This window comes from Geospiza fortis, unplaced genomic scaffold (genome assembly GCF_000277835.1).
Source record: "Geospiza fortis unplaced genomic scaffold, GeoFor_1.0 scaffold878, whole genome shotgun sequence".
Lineage (NCBI taxonomy): Eukaryota > Metazoa > Chordata > Aves > Passeriformes > Thraupidae > Geospiza > Geospiza fortis.
The window spans coordinates 76731-93615 of record NW_005054471.1 but is presented as its reverse complement, the minus strand read 5'-3'; the positions used below and the strand labels follow the sequence as shown (position 1 = coordinate 93615).

The 16885-nt window shown below is 43.9% G+C and overlaps 1 protein-coding gene across 1 annotated transcript in view; it reads left to right on the top strand.

Moving 5' to 3' along the window:
- LOC102034304 (phospholipid-transporting ATPase ID-like) overlaps nucleotides 1–16885 on the top strand; it is a 74011-nt gene that overhangs the window by 49089 nt on the left and 8037 nt on the right. The window contains 12 exon segments of the mRNA XM_014309949.2: nucleotides 182–225; nucleotides 1750–1915; nucleotides 2708–2896; nucleotides 3691–3806; nucleotides 5222–5386; nucleotides 6990–7101; nucleotides 8141–8246; nucleotides 9085–9232; nucleotides 12160–12343; nucleotides 13907–14130; nucleotides 15480–15563; nucleotides 16537–16782. Coding sequence (XP_014165424.1) covers nucleotides 182–225; nucleotides 1750–1915; nucleotides 2708–2896; nucleotides 3691–3806; nucleotides 5222–5386; nucleotides 6990–7101; nucleotides 8141–8246; nucleotides 9085–9232; nucleotides 12160–12343; nucleotides 13907–14130; nucleotides 15480–15563; nucleotides 16537–16782 — 1784 coding nt within the window.

The following is a 16885-nucleotide window of genomic DNA, read 5'->3' as shown; positions in this document are numbered from 1 at the left end:
CAGATTTTGTCATGTCAACATAGAAACTGATTGTTATGCATCATCAGTCATCAATGCCCATGTCAATGTACTGAAACTTTTAAAATAGATTCTAACTTAGAAACACTTTACTCAATTTTGTGGCTCAGAGACTGCACTTACCTGCAGTTTGTGGCTATAATTTAATCTTTCTTGCTTGCAGGTGATGTGTATGATATGTCTGGGCAAAGGATAGAAATAAATGAGGTAAGTGCTCAAGTGCTATCAGGATCTGTGCTTTCAGTGGACCTGGATAAGTATCAGTGGACAGAACCCTGCACAGGTTATGCTTTTGACCCTGCAAGAGTTGATGCTCTTGATGCTCAAAACAGAGATCTGTATTCCTCTGGATGTCAGAGAATTCCCAAAGTTCCTTTCCAGTAAGCCTGGGTTTAACCTGCAGATTGGGAACAGCTCTCTGTCCCCTCTTCTTCACCTGACATCCTGGTGCATGCACAGCTTCTCTTGAGCACCTGACTATTGGTGTTTGTTGGAGACTTGGACATTGGTGAATTTTATTAACCTCGTCAGTTAATTAAAACCTTAGTGAGGAATTAGTGAGTGCAGTTCACACCAATAGTGAGGTCACTGCTAAATTCCTCTGATGTCTGGACTTCAGAAAGTGTGAAAATGTGTCATTTTTACATTTATCTTTAGCCTCTGCTTGCAGGCACAAATGCACACATCTTCATTTCTAAAATGTTTGAAAGCTGCACGCAGTAATCCAAATAACAAACAGCAAGATGAAGATGAAAACCCCACTCCTCATTCCAATGATTCATTTCCAATCCATTTAGAACTTAAGTTGCCCTCTGAAACAGACTGTTTGTGCTGAGCACTGCGCCTGCAGCCTGCCCTCTCTCCGTCAGCCTTGCTTGGTGACACACACTGGACTCCTGCCAGCTGTCCACCCCACCCTGCTGCCGGTGACACTCTCTGGAGCAGAGTCCTGCTGCCCACACGTCCACAGTGCTGCTGTGCCTGGACCTTGCTGCACAGACGAGTGTGGGAGGGGTCGGTCTGTGCTCTTGGGCTGAGTGCTAAATGTCAGTGTGCAGAGGTCAAAAGGATGATTCCCATCCTGGAAACTCTGAGCTCATCAGGGATGGGGTGGGAGTCAGGATTGTCCGAGGCAGGCTTGGCAGTCCATTACTCCATGACACATCATGTGGTAAGCTTCTGGACATTTCTCCAGTGTGTTCCACTCTGCTTGGGGCTCCTTGTTTTTTGACAAAATGGGTAGTGCCTGTGGAGTTTAACCTTTACTTCACCTGTCTGTCCTATTTTTTCCATATCAGAATTTTTTTCTGGCTTTGGGAGAACATGGTGAATAAGACAGACTTTTGAATTGTTTTAAACTGGGCTCCTGCATTCCACTATCACAGGCAGCTTTTGACATCATGAGCACGATGCTTCCAAGCAGGCATGTGTTGAAGGCAGGCACTTTGTTGTAGATATCCACTGGCAGGGCTCCTGTTGGAGCATTCGCTGCTGCTCAGGGAGGCAGTTTAGCTAATTGGTTCTTGGCCTAAATGCTGCTCTGAAAGGCACATCTAGTACCTTTCCTGACCTCCCACTTCCTAAAATCCACCAATCTCTGCCACGAGCAGCCAGCCCTGCAGGATGGGGTCCTTTGTGAACGTGAGGAGGACACAGGGGCGGTGCTGGGCAGGAACTGGTGTACAGCCCTGTGAGAGCTCAACAAATAATACCAAGCCATGTTTTTTTCAGAACACAGAGAAGGTTGACTTCTCCTACAACCCTTTAGCCGACCCAAAGTTTGCCTTCTATGACCACAGCCTGGTTGAAGCTGTGAAGCTGAATGATGTCCCCACTCACAGGTTCTTCCGGCTGCTCTCCCTTTGCCACACCGTGATGCCAGAGGAGAAGAAGGAAGGTGAGGACTGCTGAGGGCACAGGAATGAGTGGTTATGTTCACTCACACCACGGCATGTCTTCTCTCCACAGAAGCTGGATTTTGGTCCTTTTGGCTCCCTGGTGATTTTCTGTAGTATATGGCTACACATAAATTAGTGTCTTTGGAGATGCCACATGGGAAGAGTAAGGACCAGGGCCTCCACTCCCTGTGTGTTCCTGTGGTGGAGCTGATGCTACTGCAAACACCACATCTCTGGAGTGCGGAAATTGCAGGTGCCACAGCTTCCCTGAGGGGGCAGAGCCTTGCCCTGTTCTCTCTCTGTTCTGCTCCTAGTCCCAGAAAGCAAAGAACATTGAGTACCTATCCACTGGAGACTCATTAGCTCCACTCACCCAGTGTTCCCACAGCTGCTATGTCAGCCTCCTCAAATCCCAGACAGGATGAAAGCCATGCTTTAAAGGCTAGAATTAATTGACAGGTATAAAGTGAATATACTGATCAGAAAAATACATGCAGATCTGACTAGCAGGGGCTAAACCTGAGGAACTTGTCCTGTCAGTGAGATGTTAGACTCCAAAGAAGTGATTAAAATCCCCAAAAGAATCCAGGGGCCTCTTGCACTGTTCTTGAGGATGGGTTGGTGGGAAATGATGGAGATGTGTGGACATAAGGTGCTTTTTAGTGCTGCACCTCTGTGGATAGACTGAAAAGCAAAGGGATAACTGCTATAATATATCTTAGATGCTGTATTTTTTTTTAGCTCAGAAATAAGTCAAAAGCCACATTACATTTTTTTTTCTTGCATGTCAGGTAACTTGGTGTATCAAGCACAATCTCCTGATGAGGGAGCCCTAGTCACTGCTGCCAGAAACTTTGGATTTGTGTTCCGGGCCCGCACACCAGAGACCATCACTGTTGTGGAAATGGGAGAAACAAAAGTCTACAAACTTCTCGCTATTCTTGATTTCAACAACGTGCGCAAGCGAATGTCTGTGATTGGTATGTTCCCTTTGCTGCTTTCATTCCTTCCTGACTTTTTAGGTTCTGAAGCTGTCCCTCATTTTGCTATGATGCAGAATTTTTCTAGGAGACCTCCTTTGCAATGTGCTCTGCATAACATTTATTTCTGCAGACTTGAGATAGGCTGCCTTGGCTTTATAATTACACAGCAACAGTGCCAGAAAAATACTTAAAGGAAGCAGGTGGGATAAATCTCAACATCTGGACCAGAGTGATGCAAGCCAGCCTCCTAAAGACACTTAGCTTTTCATATATCTTGCTCTCCTCATTACAATGCAGGAAAGGCCTTTCTCCTAATCAGCTTTTAAATTTTCAGTGAAATTTGAGGAAGTAGGACAGGAGAAAGCAAGAACAAACTGAGAAAACAGCTTTTCTCCAATAAACAAATTTCCAATTTCTCCCAAACAAAAAAAAGGGAGAAATAATTCAAGAAAGTTTTTGCAGCTTTTATTAACACTCCAACTTTCTCTAATATTTCAGGAATATTGTAACTGTAGTTACAGTTTACTGGTAGGAAAATAGGAGAAGTAGGACCATTTCCCTAAAAAAAAGTTGTTCTTCACTTTTTAGTGAAGTTCTGCCTGTAGGGACAACATAGTGTCCGCTCAGATCAATGCACTCTCTTTTCCAGGCAGAGCTTGTCTTGGTTCCTGGGAGTTTGCCAAAACTTGGGGAAATTCAGACACCTGTAGAAACTGGTTTTGATGGAAGGGCTTTGTACTGCAAAAGACTCAGTCTGGGATTTGTAGCATTTCTTTTCCTCTTCCTCACAGTGCGGAGTCCAGAAGGTGACCTGACTTTGTACTGCAAGGGGGCTGACACCATTCTTTATGAGCTGCTTCATCCATCCTGCAACTCTCTCAAAGAGGAGACCACAGAACACCTGAATGTAAGAGCTTCCTTCTCAACAACATCTCTACACTTGATGTTTTCCTTTTCCCCAGCATACTTTGTCTTCAGGAAAAAAAAAACCCAGATTTTAGAAACAGCACTTGAGCACCAATTTTAAGTTATGGAATAGAGAAACAAATTGGTTTCTGTGGCCTTGGGTCTCAAATTAGTTGCCTAGGCATGAGAACCAGGCGCCATGTGAACTGCTCCAGGACAGTCAGCAGATGGAGGGAGGTGATTCTGTCCTTCTGCTTGCTCTTGTGAGACCTCACCTGGAACACTGTCCAGCTCTGGGATCCTCAGCATAAGAAGGACATGGACCTGTTGGAGTGAGTCTGTGGCTACTAAGATGATCAAAGGGCTGGAGCACTTCTCCTGTAGTTGGGAGCTTTGGGTTTGTTCAGCCTGGAAAAGAGAAGGCTCTAGGGAGACCTTATAACACCTTCCAGTACCTAGAAAGGTTACAAGAGTGCTGTAGAGGGACTTTTTAGAAGGGCATGTAGTGATAAAACAAGGGTTAATGGCTTTAAACAGAAAGATGGAATATTTAGATTAATTATTGGAAAGAATTACTTTACTGTGAGGGTGATGAGACACTGGAACAGGTTGTCCAGAGAAGCTGTGGATGCTCCATCCCTGGAAAGTGTTCAAGGTCGAGTTGGATGGGGCTCTGAGCAACCTGCTCTCCTGGAAAGTGTCCCTGCCCATGGCAGTGGGGTTGGAATGAGATTATCTTTAAGGTCCCTGCCAACCCAAGATATTCTATCATTCCATGATTCTGTAATATGAACAAAGATGGCAAATCCAATGCAAGACATTTAGAAGACCTGTGACTTGTTTCTGATGCACCTTTACTTCAAGCCTGGGGAAAACCTCACAGAGATGCATTTCACAAATGCATCTTTGCTGTTCCACCAAACACTGAGCTCCATGTTGTCCGTCAGAAAGCACAGTTACAAGGGCTTGCTGAGATGCCATGACTAGCTGTGCTCATGCTGTACATTTCATCCAGAATTCATACCCTAAAAATGTTGAACCCACATCCAAAATTTGAGGCTGTGTTCAGTGTTTATTTAGGTCTCACTGTTTTTAACCTCTTGTTGAGAAATACAAATCTGAGAAACAAATGCCTGGTTAGTGGAAAGATTTAGAGCCAGAAATATAAATGCCCTTTTGAGATTGTTGGTTTTTTTTTTTCCATAAGGACAACAGATGGTAATGATGAAGTGGGCTTGAATTCCTATTTAAAAAGAACCCAACAATTGTGGCCTAAGGTGTCATTTTTTCACCTTTCCTCTGCAAACTTTACCAAGATGCTTTTACCAGTCTGATTTCTGAAGGTCCTTTGTAAGCCCAGGTGACCAGACTGTTCTTCTTGGACCTTGGATCCTCTGTCTCACCACTGTCTTGCAGGAGTTTGCTGGGGAAGGCCTGAGGACACTCGTGGTGGCCTATAAGAGCTTGGAGGAAGACTACTTCCAGGACTGGATCAGGCGTCACCATGAAGCAAGCACTGCCTTGGAGGGACGGGAAGACAAACTGTCAGAGTTGTATGAGGAGATTGAAAAAGACCTAATGGTTGGTAATTCAGGGAATCTGGGCCAGGCTCTGGGGGAGGCAGCGAGGGTGGTGGTTTGTCAATAAACAGCTTGGAATGATTTTGGTAAACACTGCTCTGCAAACAGCTCTGCAACAGTGGGCTGTGTGACAGGAGCAGGTCAGAACACGGCAGCCCTGGGTGTTCACTGGCACCTCCATCAGGAGCCCATAACTGGGGTTTCAGCCACCAGTTCAGGGGAATGGTTTTATTTTAACTCACGTGGGTGTCAGAGTAGCTTTCTCGTGATGAAGTGACATACCAGAGCCTGCAGGAGATGACGTGGACACAAATATTTCATAGCTGTCCTTTGTATGTGCAAATGGCTGATCTATTTATTTTCCAGCCTTTGAAATGGCAGGCAGTGAATAATTTCCAGTGCCTGTGAGAGTATCTCCTTTGTTCTTCCTGCCCTGGGCAGGATGGGTAGATGATATCCATGAGCATGTTTATGTCAACTTGAAATTGAGCTAAACTGTGATCTTTGGGTCATTCTTCTCTCCCCAAGTGTTGTTACAATTTTTAAATGCCCTGGAGGATTTGCCTGTGTTTTAGAGCCATGAATAATGAATGAAAAGCATGTGTGTGATCTGAAGAGAAGCAATCCAGCTTTTGCACTCGTGGCAGTGCTTTCCTGAAACTCCAGAAACCCTGGCAGACACCTCCACTCCTTCCATTAGCTGTATGCCCAGAATGCCAGCAGTGCTCAGGGAAGAAGCAAGTGTGAGCTAGGGAAAGGCTGGCCTTTGGAAGTTGCATGGTCTCTCTAGCTGGATCAGGAACTACTGTGAAACAGGGATTGTGCAGTTTTGAGGACCCTGTAGAGAAGTTCCCTCAGAGCTGTTACCTACATTGATAACACTCATAGCTGATGTATGGTGGACATCTCAGGGTGCCAAAAGGGATCTCAGGCTTAAAGCCAACCTCTGAATTTAGTCTGCAAGCAGCAGGAGGTTGGTGGTAGCAGTGAAACACGAGGTAGCAGTGAAACCTCCATGTGTCTTTGATGACAGGTTAAAGCCGCCAACGACCTTCAAACAGCAGAAAAAGCAGTAACTTAAAAATAATGAAGGTTTGTGTCCTGAGCAGTCTGTGGTGTAGCTGTGTGACAGTGTGGACCAGGGGTGGCCACTGTTTGTTAAGGGCTGGAGAAGAAGTTTAGCAGCCATGTGACATCTGCAGTACAGCACAGCTGGGATCAAGTTCCACGCCAGAGGAGGTTTGGAGACATGGATCCAGAGTGTCTTTGTCCCTCTATTAAAGTTCTAGTCTTTGTCCCTCTATTAAAGTTCTATCTGCTGTGAAGGGAGCACATGGAGCAACACAGGCCTGTAGCTCTGCAAACATTCTTGCAAATAATTTCTTGCATACGCATAATCCATCGGAGCCTGGGGAGATTAGAGCCTAGAACATCTGCAGGATCAGGGCTGTACTCTGTACAGTAAATTTGCTGAGGAAGAATGACAGTCAGTACAACCTTATTCCTGGGGATTTCATCTGTGTTTGCTTAAATAATTAGGTTTACTGCTTTCTCCTTTGGTAGCAGTGGGAGGATTTAACCAGCTCCTTGCCATTTCTGTTAAGCTGCTAGGTGCCACAGCCATAGAGGACAAGCTACAAGATGGGGTCCCACAGACAATTGAAACTCTTGCCAAAGCCAACATCAAGATATGGGTTCTCACTGGAGATAAGCAAGGTAAAGGCACTACAGCTTTGGTTGCTTCTCTTCTCCTCCACTGGTGGGGTGGTTCTGCTAGGACCTGTGTTCTCATTCTTTGAAAACTGCACAGAAGACAAACTTACACAGCTTTGCTTCATTGCCTGCTACGCAAAATTTCAGTTAACTGGAATTGGACCAGATGACTAGCTCGTGCCTGTCCTTAATTTCTGTCATGAGAGTGGAAGCAGGGTGAAGGCAGCATCCTTTGCCTCCGGAGAGGTGACAGTAAGCATCCCATAGTCCCTGACATAAGCTGTGAAAAGGTGTCACCTTCATCCAGTTGATCATTCAGGTGCAGAAGGTGGAAAAAGCCTTGTCCTGCTTTCCAGAAAATTTAATGTTAAAGTGGATGTTGGGTGCATTTCAGCTTGTTTCTGGCTCTTATCATCCCAAATAGAAATGGAGACAACACGGGATTTTGGAGATGGAAAGAACAGCAAATAGACTCCAGTGAATTCTTTTGGAGACACAGCATTTTCACTGAAACAATGGTGTTTTGGGAGGGTCAAAAGTGTTTGCAAATAATTTCATCCAAGACATGAGCAGAGAATTTTTGAGAAAAATGAAACACTTAATTTTGTCATGTTCCAAATGCAATAGTCTTGCTATAAAATACCAAAATACCTTTTCCAGAATTTTATGGACAAAATGTCATATTCTTTTTCAGAGCTGTGGTTTGGGGCTTTTCTGGAAGCAGGGAGAGGGCAAGTTAAAAATCCTGAAAAAAATTTTGAATCAGCATGAAATATTTTTTTTTTGTTACACCAAGTTGATCAAAGGGTATTTTAAGCTTTTTCATTTTGGTAGAGTTATTTTTTTCCCGTGGTCTTATGAAATCAAATTTGCTGCTACGTCCATCAAAGTGACTCTCCTGGCTCTTTTCCTGTTGACTCTGAAAGGCTCCAATCTCTTTTGAGTCAGAAAGAGAGCTTTTGTCATGTGAACAAAAAGGCCAGAGAAGTGGGTGAATCTGGGGCTGCTGAGATGGATTATCTTCCTGGTTTATCTTTCCCAGAGACAGCAATGAATATTGGTTACTCCTGCAACTTGCTGAATGATGACATGGAAGAAGTTTTCCTTATTGAAGGCAGCACATCTGATGACGTACTGAATGAGCTGAGGTAAATTGCTGAAAAACAGTTTCAGTGCTATGCACTAGCACTGTTTGCGTTTTGTATCATTCCACCTTCTTTTTCCCTGTCAGCTTTCCTTGTTGCAGTTCATTCAGCTCTCCTTTAGATAAGGGAGAGCTGCCTTCCTGGAAGATCCAGAAGCTAAACACAATGCATAAATCTCCTCTGAGAGTAAATGCTGAAGCTTCTTGATCCAAGAGCTCAAATTAAATAAAGGTTTATACCTTTAAAAGCAGAGTCAGATAGGGAGTATCAGCTGAAACTGATCAACGAGTGATCCTGAGCTACAAAGGCTTTGGCTCCAGGCTTTGGCTCTGAGCTATGCTGTTGCTGTACTGCTCTTGCCATTTATTCACATTGCTGTCCTTTGTCTGGGAATGTCTTTTGTCTGGATACCTTCTTCAGCATCTGAGAACTTACCTTCCTTCCTCACCTCCTCTGTAGACACAGGTTCCCAGGTAAAGGTGGAAAATGGAAAAGGTTTGCAGTCCTTTTCTCTTAGAATAGATGGCTGCCAGACAACATGCACAGAAAATTGGATGTCTTTTGGGATACCATCCTTCATGGCACTCAGACGGTTTCTTTGACTTAAAATCAGCAGAAGTTTAGCAACACTTTGTTAGAGTTTCAGAGATGGGGATGGTCTGTGCAGACAGCAGCAGCTAAACAATGCATATTGTTGTAGGGATACAGTAAAAATTGGACTGAACTATCAAAGGGAAGCATTGATTTTTGTTTTCATAAAGTTGTTCTTACAAAACATAGATATATATTTGCAATGTTTCCAGATTTTCATTATTATCCTGTTGGTTTTTTTTTTTTTAAGGAATGCAAGAAAAAAGATGAAGCCAGACTCCTTTCTGGACAGTGATGAAATCAACATTCAGTTTGAAAAGTCTTCGAAAAAGCAAATAATTATACCTGATGAGCAGGCAAATGGGGTGTATGGTCTGGTTATCACTGGCCACAGCCTGGTAAGGAAGGTTCAGAGACTTGCTAGGGATGAGTTCCCTGAAAAACTTAGTGCAAGACATACTGGAAGTCTGAAAAATGCTATAAAAATTCAACTCTAGAGGGCAAGGGGTTTTCTCCCCCCTTTTTGAAGACTAGGTTCAGTGGTTATCTGAGGCATCAAAGGTGACAGACAATGTTTCAGAAGATGTTTCAGGAACAGAGAACAGTTGGCCTTGATCTTTGGTGAACAAGAGGGATAGAGTAGCTGGATCATATTTAATTTCTGGAAACATACTAGAAAAATAACAGGGTTTGTGTTTGCAGCAAGAAGATAACATGAGACGTGGGTTTCAATGCCAAGGACATATTCTACTAAATATAGCTGAAAACAGATATGCTTAATTTATAGGATGTAGATATTATGACTTAACTAATATATTGATAGTCTCTCTCACATTGTTCTTCCAAGCACACTAAAGCAAAACACTCTAGATTAAATTGTGACAGATTAAAGACTGCTTGGGAAGTGAAGGCCTCACTGTTGATCTAAAATAACAGTTAGCTGTCATCTGCAGAGGGTTGGTCTATTTGATGCTCAGTGTTTGCATTAACTGCTTAGAAAGAGAGCAGGTAACACCAGACTGGGAGAGAGTACAAAGACATCTGAGTCAGGCATAATCTGGAAGGCGTAGGGGGAAGCTGAGTCAGTTGGGATTTCTGAGCCTGGAGAACACTGATCAGTCTTGGTAATACTCTTCAAAGCTATAACAGGTAAACAAAGGAATGGAATTAAACTGAGATAAGAGAGTTCTGGGCAAAAGAAATGTCTTCCTGGTGAGAACACTGAAATACTGCAATATTTACTGAAACTCTGCAATAAATTATCTATATTAGGAAATTTTTTAGAACCAGTTAGAGGAAAGAAAAAACAACTTAGATCAATTCAAACCCATCTGCGAGGAACATGTAATTTATGTCAGGTTTATTTATTTGTTGTATTTTACTTTCCCAGATCTCAGTGAAAGCAAACAGACATAGCAAATAGACACATTTAGAAAGTTCTGGGAGGTGCCGCCTTCCAGAAACAAGGTGTTTCTGCTCCCTGTGGTTGCTACCTTTCTTAATGACAGCCCAGTAATTTTCACTTCCAGCTCTACATGAGCCCAGGAAAAAAAAAATTCATCTTTCTCTACTTTTGGCTCATGTGCCATGTGTATAGACCCCAAAGACTATCAGATAGTGCCCAGGTTGCCTTTCTCCCTCTTTTACACTCACTTCTCCTTGAACTCCAGGGCCATAATCCCTGGATTCCCACTGCAAAGGAGACAAGGGGTCTGTCAGGTTTGGTCCATGTACATTGCATGGACATCAGCTGGAAGCCCCTTGCCTGTTCCTACTCCATCCCTTCAGCCTGCAGAGCAGCCCCTGAGTGCTGTGCTAGCAGAACACCTCTGGCAGTGATATCAAAGCTTTCTTTATGTTCCTGGTAAAACACACACTGGCCTACACCCTGGCAAGGGGATATGTCCCACACAATCTGAGCTGTGTGGGAGCAGCCAGTCCACACAGTAGACACAATAAGTTTCACCAAGATTATGGCTTTCTCCTCGGTGGGGACCACAAGGACAGTGCAGACAAATCTAGATGTCATTTATTTATTTCTATGACCTTGAAAAACGGTGTAATACTGTCCCACAAACAGTACCTGCTCAGTCCTTTATCCCTGCCTGTAGAGGGGTGGGAGGGCAGTGCTGGGCTATGCACACGTCTGGGGTTGCCTGAAGAAAGCAGTGAACAGAAAATTGTCGGCATCCTTAATGGCATCATCACACCACTTTATTTGTATGCAGCTGCACCATTAATATACAAAGTGATATATTATACATATTCAAAGTGGTAATATTTTGCTGGTGCTGTGCAGCGAGGATATTGAGGCAAAAGCCATCTCTGACTGCACTGACCAGCAGTACCCCGGCTGAACCATGAAAAGGTCTCCTGTTGAGCAAGCCTGCTGCCATGTCAGAGGAAAAAGGGGACATTGGTGACTCACAGCTCTCTGTTTCAAAAAGAAGGAATATGTGGCCTAAGGACTGTCTGCCTTACACAGACAAGGCAGTGGGCCTGCTGTAATGGCTCTGAGCAAGAGTGAGCCTTGAAGATTTCTTCTGTACATGTCTGCTAAAAAGAGACAACAAAGAACAGAGTCATAAAGCATGATCTGAAAGAAATTTGAAAAGCTCACACTGCTTCCTCCTCCTTATGAAGAGCTGGAGGGGTGACTAGACATCCAATTATTTCAGTGCTTCTCGAATAGAAATAACACAGCTGACTGATTTAAAAGGTCAGCTCAGAGTAAAGCAGCCATCTCCTTAGTTTTGTGTTTTGCTGTGTCATGCCCACCTGAGCTTAACTTTTTACATGTTTTTTTTTTAATTAGGCACTTAACAAATTGAAATCTTTCCTATTTATCTCCCAGAGCTTAAATAGTAATCCAAAAGGGATGAGCAGAGACTCTCTCACATGGAGATACACAAGGCTGTCTCAGGCCCTGCAGCAGCTTCCTGCTTTTAGTGTTTGACACTTCTGCCCTCTGTCAGGTTATATCAGCCAGAGCAGATGCTGTGCATGCCCAGCTGTTGCTCATACCCAGATGTGGTGCATGCCCAGCTGTGGTGCATACCCAGATGTGGTGCATGCCCAGCTGTTGCTCATACCCAGATGTGGTGCATATCCAGCTGCGGTGTCCCCAAAGTGCAAGCTCGTAGGAGCAGGGTGCACAGTGGATGTGCAGTGTGGATGCCCCCTGTGACTGGCTGGGGGGATTCACCCACACTGGTGTACGGGCCTGGCTCAGCTGTGGTGAGCACCTTGCTGCACCCTCTTTGCCAGGCCAGGAGTTGCTGTGAGCCTGCCCTGAGCGCTCCCTTTCCTCCTTTCCTCTTTCCAGGCTTACGCGCTGGAAGGGAACCTGGAGCTGGAGCTGGTGAGAACTGCCTGCATGTGCAAAGTGGTGATCTGCTGCCGGGTGACTCCCCTGCAGAAGGCCCAGGTGGTGGAGCTGGTGAAGAAGTACAAGAAGGCCGTGACCCTGGCGATTGGAGACGGTGCCAACGACGTCAGCATGATCAAAAGTGAGTGGTGGCCGACAGCCAGCGTGCTGTAGCAGACTGACTCAAAGAAGTGTTTGCTCTCTGAGGGAGGCTAGCAGCAGGAACACAAATCTGAGTGCCTCCTGTACCACCCTCCTTGTAGAAACATTTGTCTGTGTCACAGATTTTGGCAGATCTTTACAGAGCACTGTCACTACAGGTTAGTTGCGTCTCCTGCCTTTTGGGTCACACTGGGCTCCTTCAGGAGCTAAGGTTGCCCTAAGTGCCTATTTTTTTGTTTCTCCCTTAGAGCAGACAAAATGGTTGGTCTTGATGATCCTACAGGTGTTTTCCAACCTAAATGGCTCTGTGATTCTATGAAAAGCCCACTCGGGCTGTGATGTGTCAATCAGTGTGTCTGCACAGCCGCCCTCACAAGGACAATGTATATAACAAACAGTGTGGATCATAGAGGGCTTGACTCAAAGCAGAAATAAAAATCTTTGTGCCTGTAAATATTCTGTGTCATATTAAGTGGGGTGCTTTTTTCAGCATTTATTAGCGTCAGGACTGTTTGTTAATTATCTCCCTTGAGTTACAGATGGCAGGCTTCCAGGCCTCTCCATCCTTGAGCATCATTTGATGCTGCGTTACCTCAGTGAATTTATGAAAAAAAGTCCTAACTAGGTATAATTAAATTAAGATTATTCAGACAGACCTATTGCTAATATTCCTTGTGTTAATTTGCAAGAATTGATTAACTGGAGCCTCTTAATTAAGAAAGAAAAGGCTAAGTAGAGAGCTTCAAGGGAGATAAGTCAGGCAGTCAGCAAAGAAAGGAGAAGAAAGTTAAAGTGTACATAATAATTAGAAACTAATCCATTCCCCCCACAAGAGGATTGAGACTATGGGGTTTTATCAATTCAGTTCAGTGGAAACATCTGAATCAAACCAACCTTCAGCCACTAAGATTGTATTCATTAGTTAAAGCTGTATAATTAGCTGTCACATTAAACTTATGTCCATGTTTAATAAATGCAAGTTACTATTAAAAAAAAAAGTGACTCTTCTATCTTATTATTTGATTGAACTAATAAAGCCCAGGAAACATAAAGAGGCTACAGTCTGCCTTTTAGCACACTGTCTGAGAAAATTTAAAATGGTTTGAAGATTTTGCCTGTCTGGGATGATATTTTAAGGCTCCTGGGAGGACATGCATGCATATTAAATAAAAGTCACATGTCAATATAAATTAAAGTTATTGTTTCATAATAGCAGCCGTTATAAACAACAGTATTTGTGCTGCTGGAAAGCATTCAGAAAAAAACTGTAAACTGTCACTGAATCTATAATTTCATTCAAATAATAAAAGCCCACTTATGGGAAATGTATCACAGAGCCAAAATCATAGTGCTGCTGAAAGAATTAGTGCACCAAATTTTATTTTTTTTGTTTTAATAACTTTTCATTCTGACTTTCTATGAAGGCCGTGGGGGAATTAACATGATATTCGGTGCTGGATAATTCATTTTAAGAATGAATTTTAAAAATGGGGCAGTGAAAACTCTTGGTATAATGAAGTGACCAACGACCTTCTTGTTGCAGCTGCCCACATTGGGGTTGGCATCAGTGGCCAGGAGGGGATGCAGGCGGTCCTGTCCAGCGACTTCTCCTTTGCGCAGTTCCGCTACCTGCAGCGCCTGCTCCTGGTCCATGGACGGTGGTCCTACATCCGCATGTGCAAGTTCCTCAAGTACTTCTTCTACAAGAATTTTGCCTTCACCTTGGTGCACTTCTGGTATGGCTTCTTCTCTGGCTTCTGAGCACAGGCAGGTCTGGCTTCAGTTTCATCAGGGACGTGGAGATGGTCAGAGGGCAGCAGCTCTGCTGTGAAGACAGGCTGAGGGTGGAGGGCTGGCTCAGCTGGCAGATGAGAAAGTTTCAGGGAGATCTTAGAGCACCTTTCAGTACCTAAAAGTGCTACAAGAGAGCTGTAGAGTAACTTCTTAGCAGGGCCTATTGCAATACGACAAAGGGTCATGATTTTAAACTAAGCTTAGATTGATACAATGAAGAAGTTTTTTGCAATGGAGTTTGTAAAACACTGACAGAAGTTGCCCAGAGAGGTGGTTGATGCCCCCTTCCTGGAAACATTCCAGGTCAGGTTGGATGGGGCTCTGAGCAACCTGACCTAGCTGAAGATGTCTGTGCTGATTGGAGGGAGGTTGGTTTAGATGAATTTTACAACATTCTTCCAACCAAAACCATTCTGTAAGTCTACATCTAGCATTTTCAAATGAAGTATCTGGAAGCATTTTACAAGGAAATAAACTAAGCCATTCCTCCCACCTCACTAAACAAACTCGGGTCTGTATTCTTTAGCCACGTGGGTATAAAGCAGATATTGCTGCCTCCATAGCTGCTGCTGGAGGACGGATGCCTGGAGACAGAATATATATATTATATAATCATATAATCATTAAGGTTGGAAAATACCTCCTAGATCGAGTCCAACCATAAACCCAATACTGCCATGTTAACCACTAAACCATGTCCCCCAGTGCCACATCCACATGTTTTTTTAAACACTGACCACGCTTTCAATGAAGATTTTTTTTCCTAATATTCAGTATAAACCTTCTCCGGCATTTGTGTGCATTATGAAGCACATGTATCACTTGCAGGATTTTCAAAAGTATTCAAAGTGATTGCAACCATCAGCTGATGACACAGATTAGAGTTTGGTGTGGATCTTGTAAGATCTGTGCTTGTGCTGTTAGCATATTTGGAGCAAGCAGTTTAACCTGGGATGCCTGTGGGCATCAGGAGCTTGCCAGAGAACACATCCAGAGTGAAAAAACTTGTGCTGGTTCATGGCAAACCAGCCTCCAACCAAACACAGACGTGGGGAGTGCAGGTATCAGGGGCTGGGGGTGCAGGGTGGTGCAGAGGGATCCTGCTCTGGCTACAGCCAGCAGTGGGTGCTCAGCAGGCTGGGCTGGCATAATGTGATCCTTCCCCTCTGTAGGGATGCTGAGTTTGAGTCACCTCATCCCTTTTGTCTCAGTAACAACTCAAACCAAGGTGTTGCAGCAAGTAATTGCATATACTTTCAAAGAAATGGAAAGCACAACTTTTGCTAACTTCACTTGCTTTGGTTTTGTTTTTTTTTTCCCAGACTGTCTATGATGAGTGGTTCATTACACTTTACAATTTGGTATACACCTCTCTCCCAGTGCTAGGAATGAGTCTCTTTGATCAGGTACTGTTTCTGTCATCACTTAGGGGATTTTATTCATAGGGGGTTTGTGTCCAGGTATTTTGAGCTGGTTCCATGAAGCAAAAGCAGCTGACCTTTTGGCTACATTCTGTGGTAACCCCTGAAATAATAACCTGACAGAGAGAACTTAAATCACAAAAAAAAGATGCACCAGAGAGGTGTATTCCCTCCTAGTCATATAATTTGGGTTTAAGTAGTCCTGTGAGGAACAGGGAGTTGAGATAAATATGATTACCCCAATTTGGCTTGTAGGTTTTAGTGTGTGATAAGATTTTTGGGTTAGGCTGCTGCCTACAGCACCAGATGCCATTGCAACCCTCCCCTGGAGCAGTCATACCCTACTACCTGTGTTCCTGAAGCCTGACAAGTGACTTCCTAATGACCAGACAAAATAATTAATTAACTGGATCTTTGAAACCAGATTTTGCAAGTTCAGCCTTTCTAGTGAGTTCTTTCTGTGGTAATTTCACACAAATTTCAACCTCACTGTTACTGTTTGACTAGACAAAGGAGCAATAAAGCTGCTCCTATATGCATTTTACAAGTTAAATGAAGAGGCATTGGCTACTTTCCAGTGGTTCAGTGCTCCACTCTGGACAGTCAAGGGATCCAAGTCAGACAGCCTTGCCTGTGTGGGGAGGTATTTTCTAACTCTTAGCTTCCAGTCACTTCTCTGTAGAACAGACCATGCAGTCTGCTTTAGATGAAGTGTATATTCTTTCTTTTTTTATCAGCTGTCAATTTTTTTTTTAGCACAAGAAAGGTAAAATACTTTATGGAAAATATGCCCAGGTGACCTTGGGATGTGCCATGCCAGTAAGAACAACGGAGTGAATTGTGTGCTATGCCTTTTCTCATGGAAATGCATGTCACAGGGACATGGCAGCCCTAACTGGGTCTGTGTCTTTGGCTGGGTAGCTGCCAGCAAATCTGACTGTGTCCTCTCTGCTTTCAGGATGTGGATGATCGCTGGAGCATGCTGTTCCCTCAGCTGTATGTGCCTGGCCAGCAAAACCTCTACTTTAACAAGGTGGTGTTTGTCAAGTGCATGTTGCAAGGGATCTACAGCTCCCTCATCCTCTTCTTCATCCCCTATGGGGCCATGTACAATACAATGAGGAGTGATGGGAAGGCCATTGCTGACTACCAGTCCTTTGCTCTGATGGCCCAGACCTGCTTACTGATCGTGGTGTCTGTACAGGTAAGGCATCCCAGATAATATTTGTAGGAATTAGTTGTTTCATGATAGCAGCATCTGGAGGGCCATTGACAGCATTGCATTTGCTACTGCATTGTGCATTCCT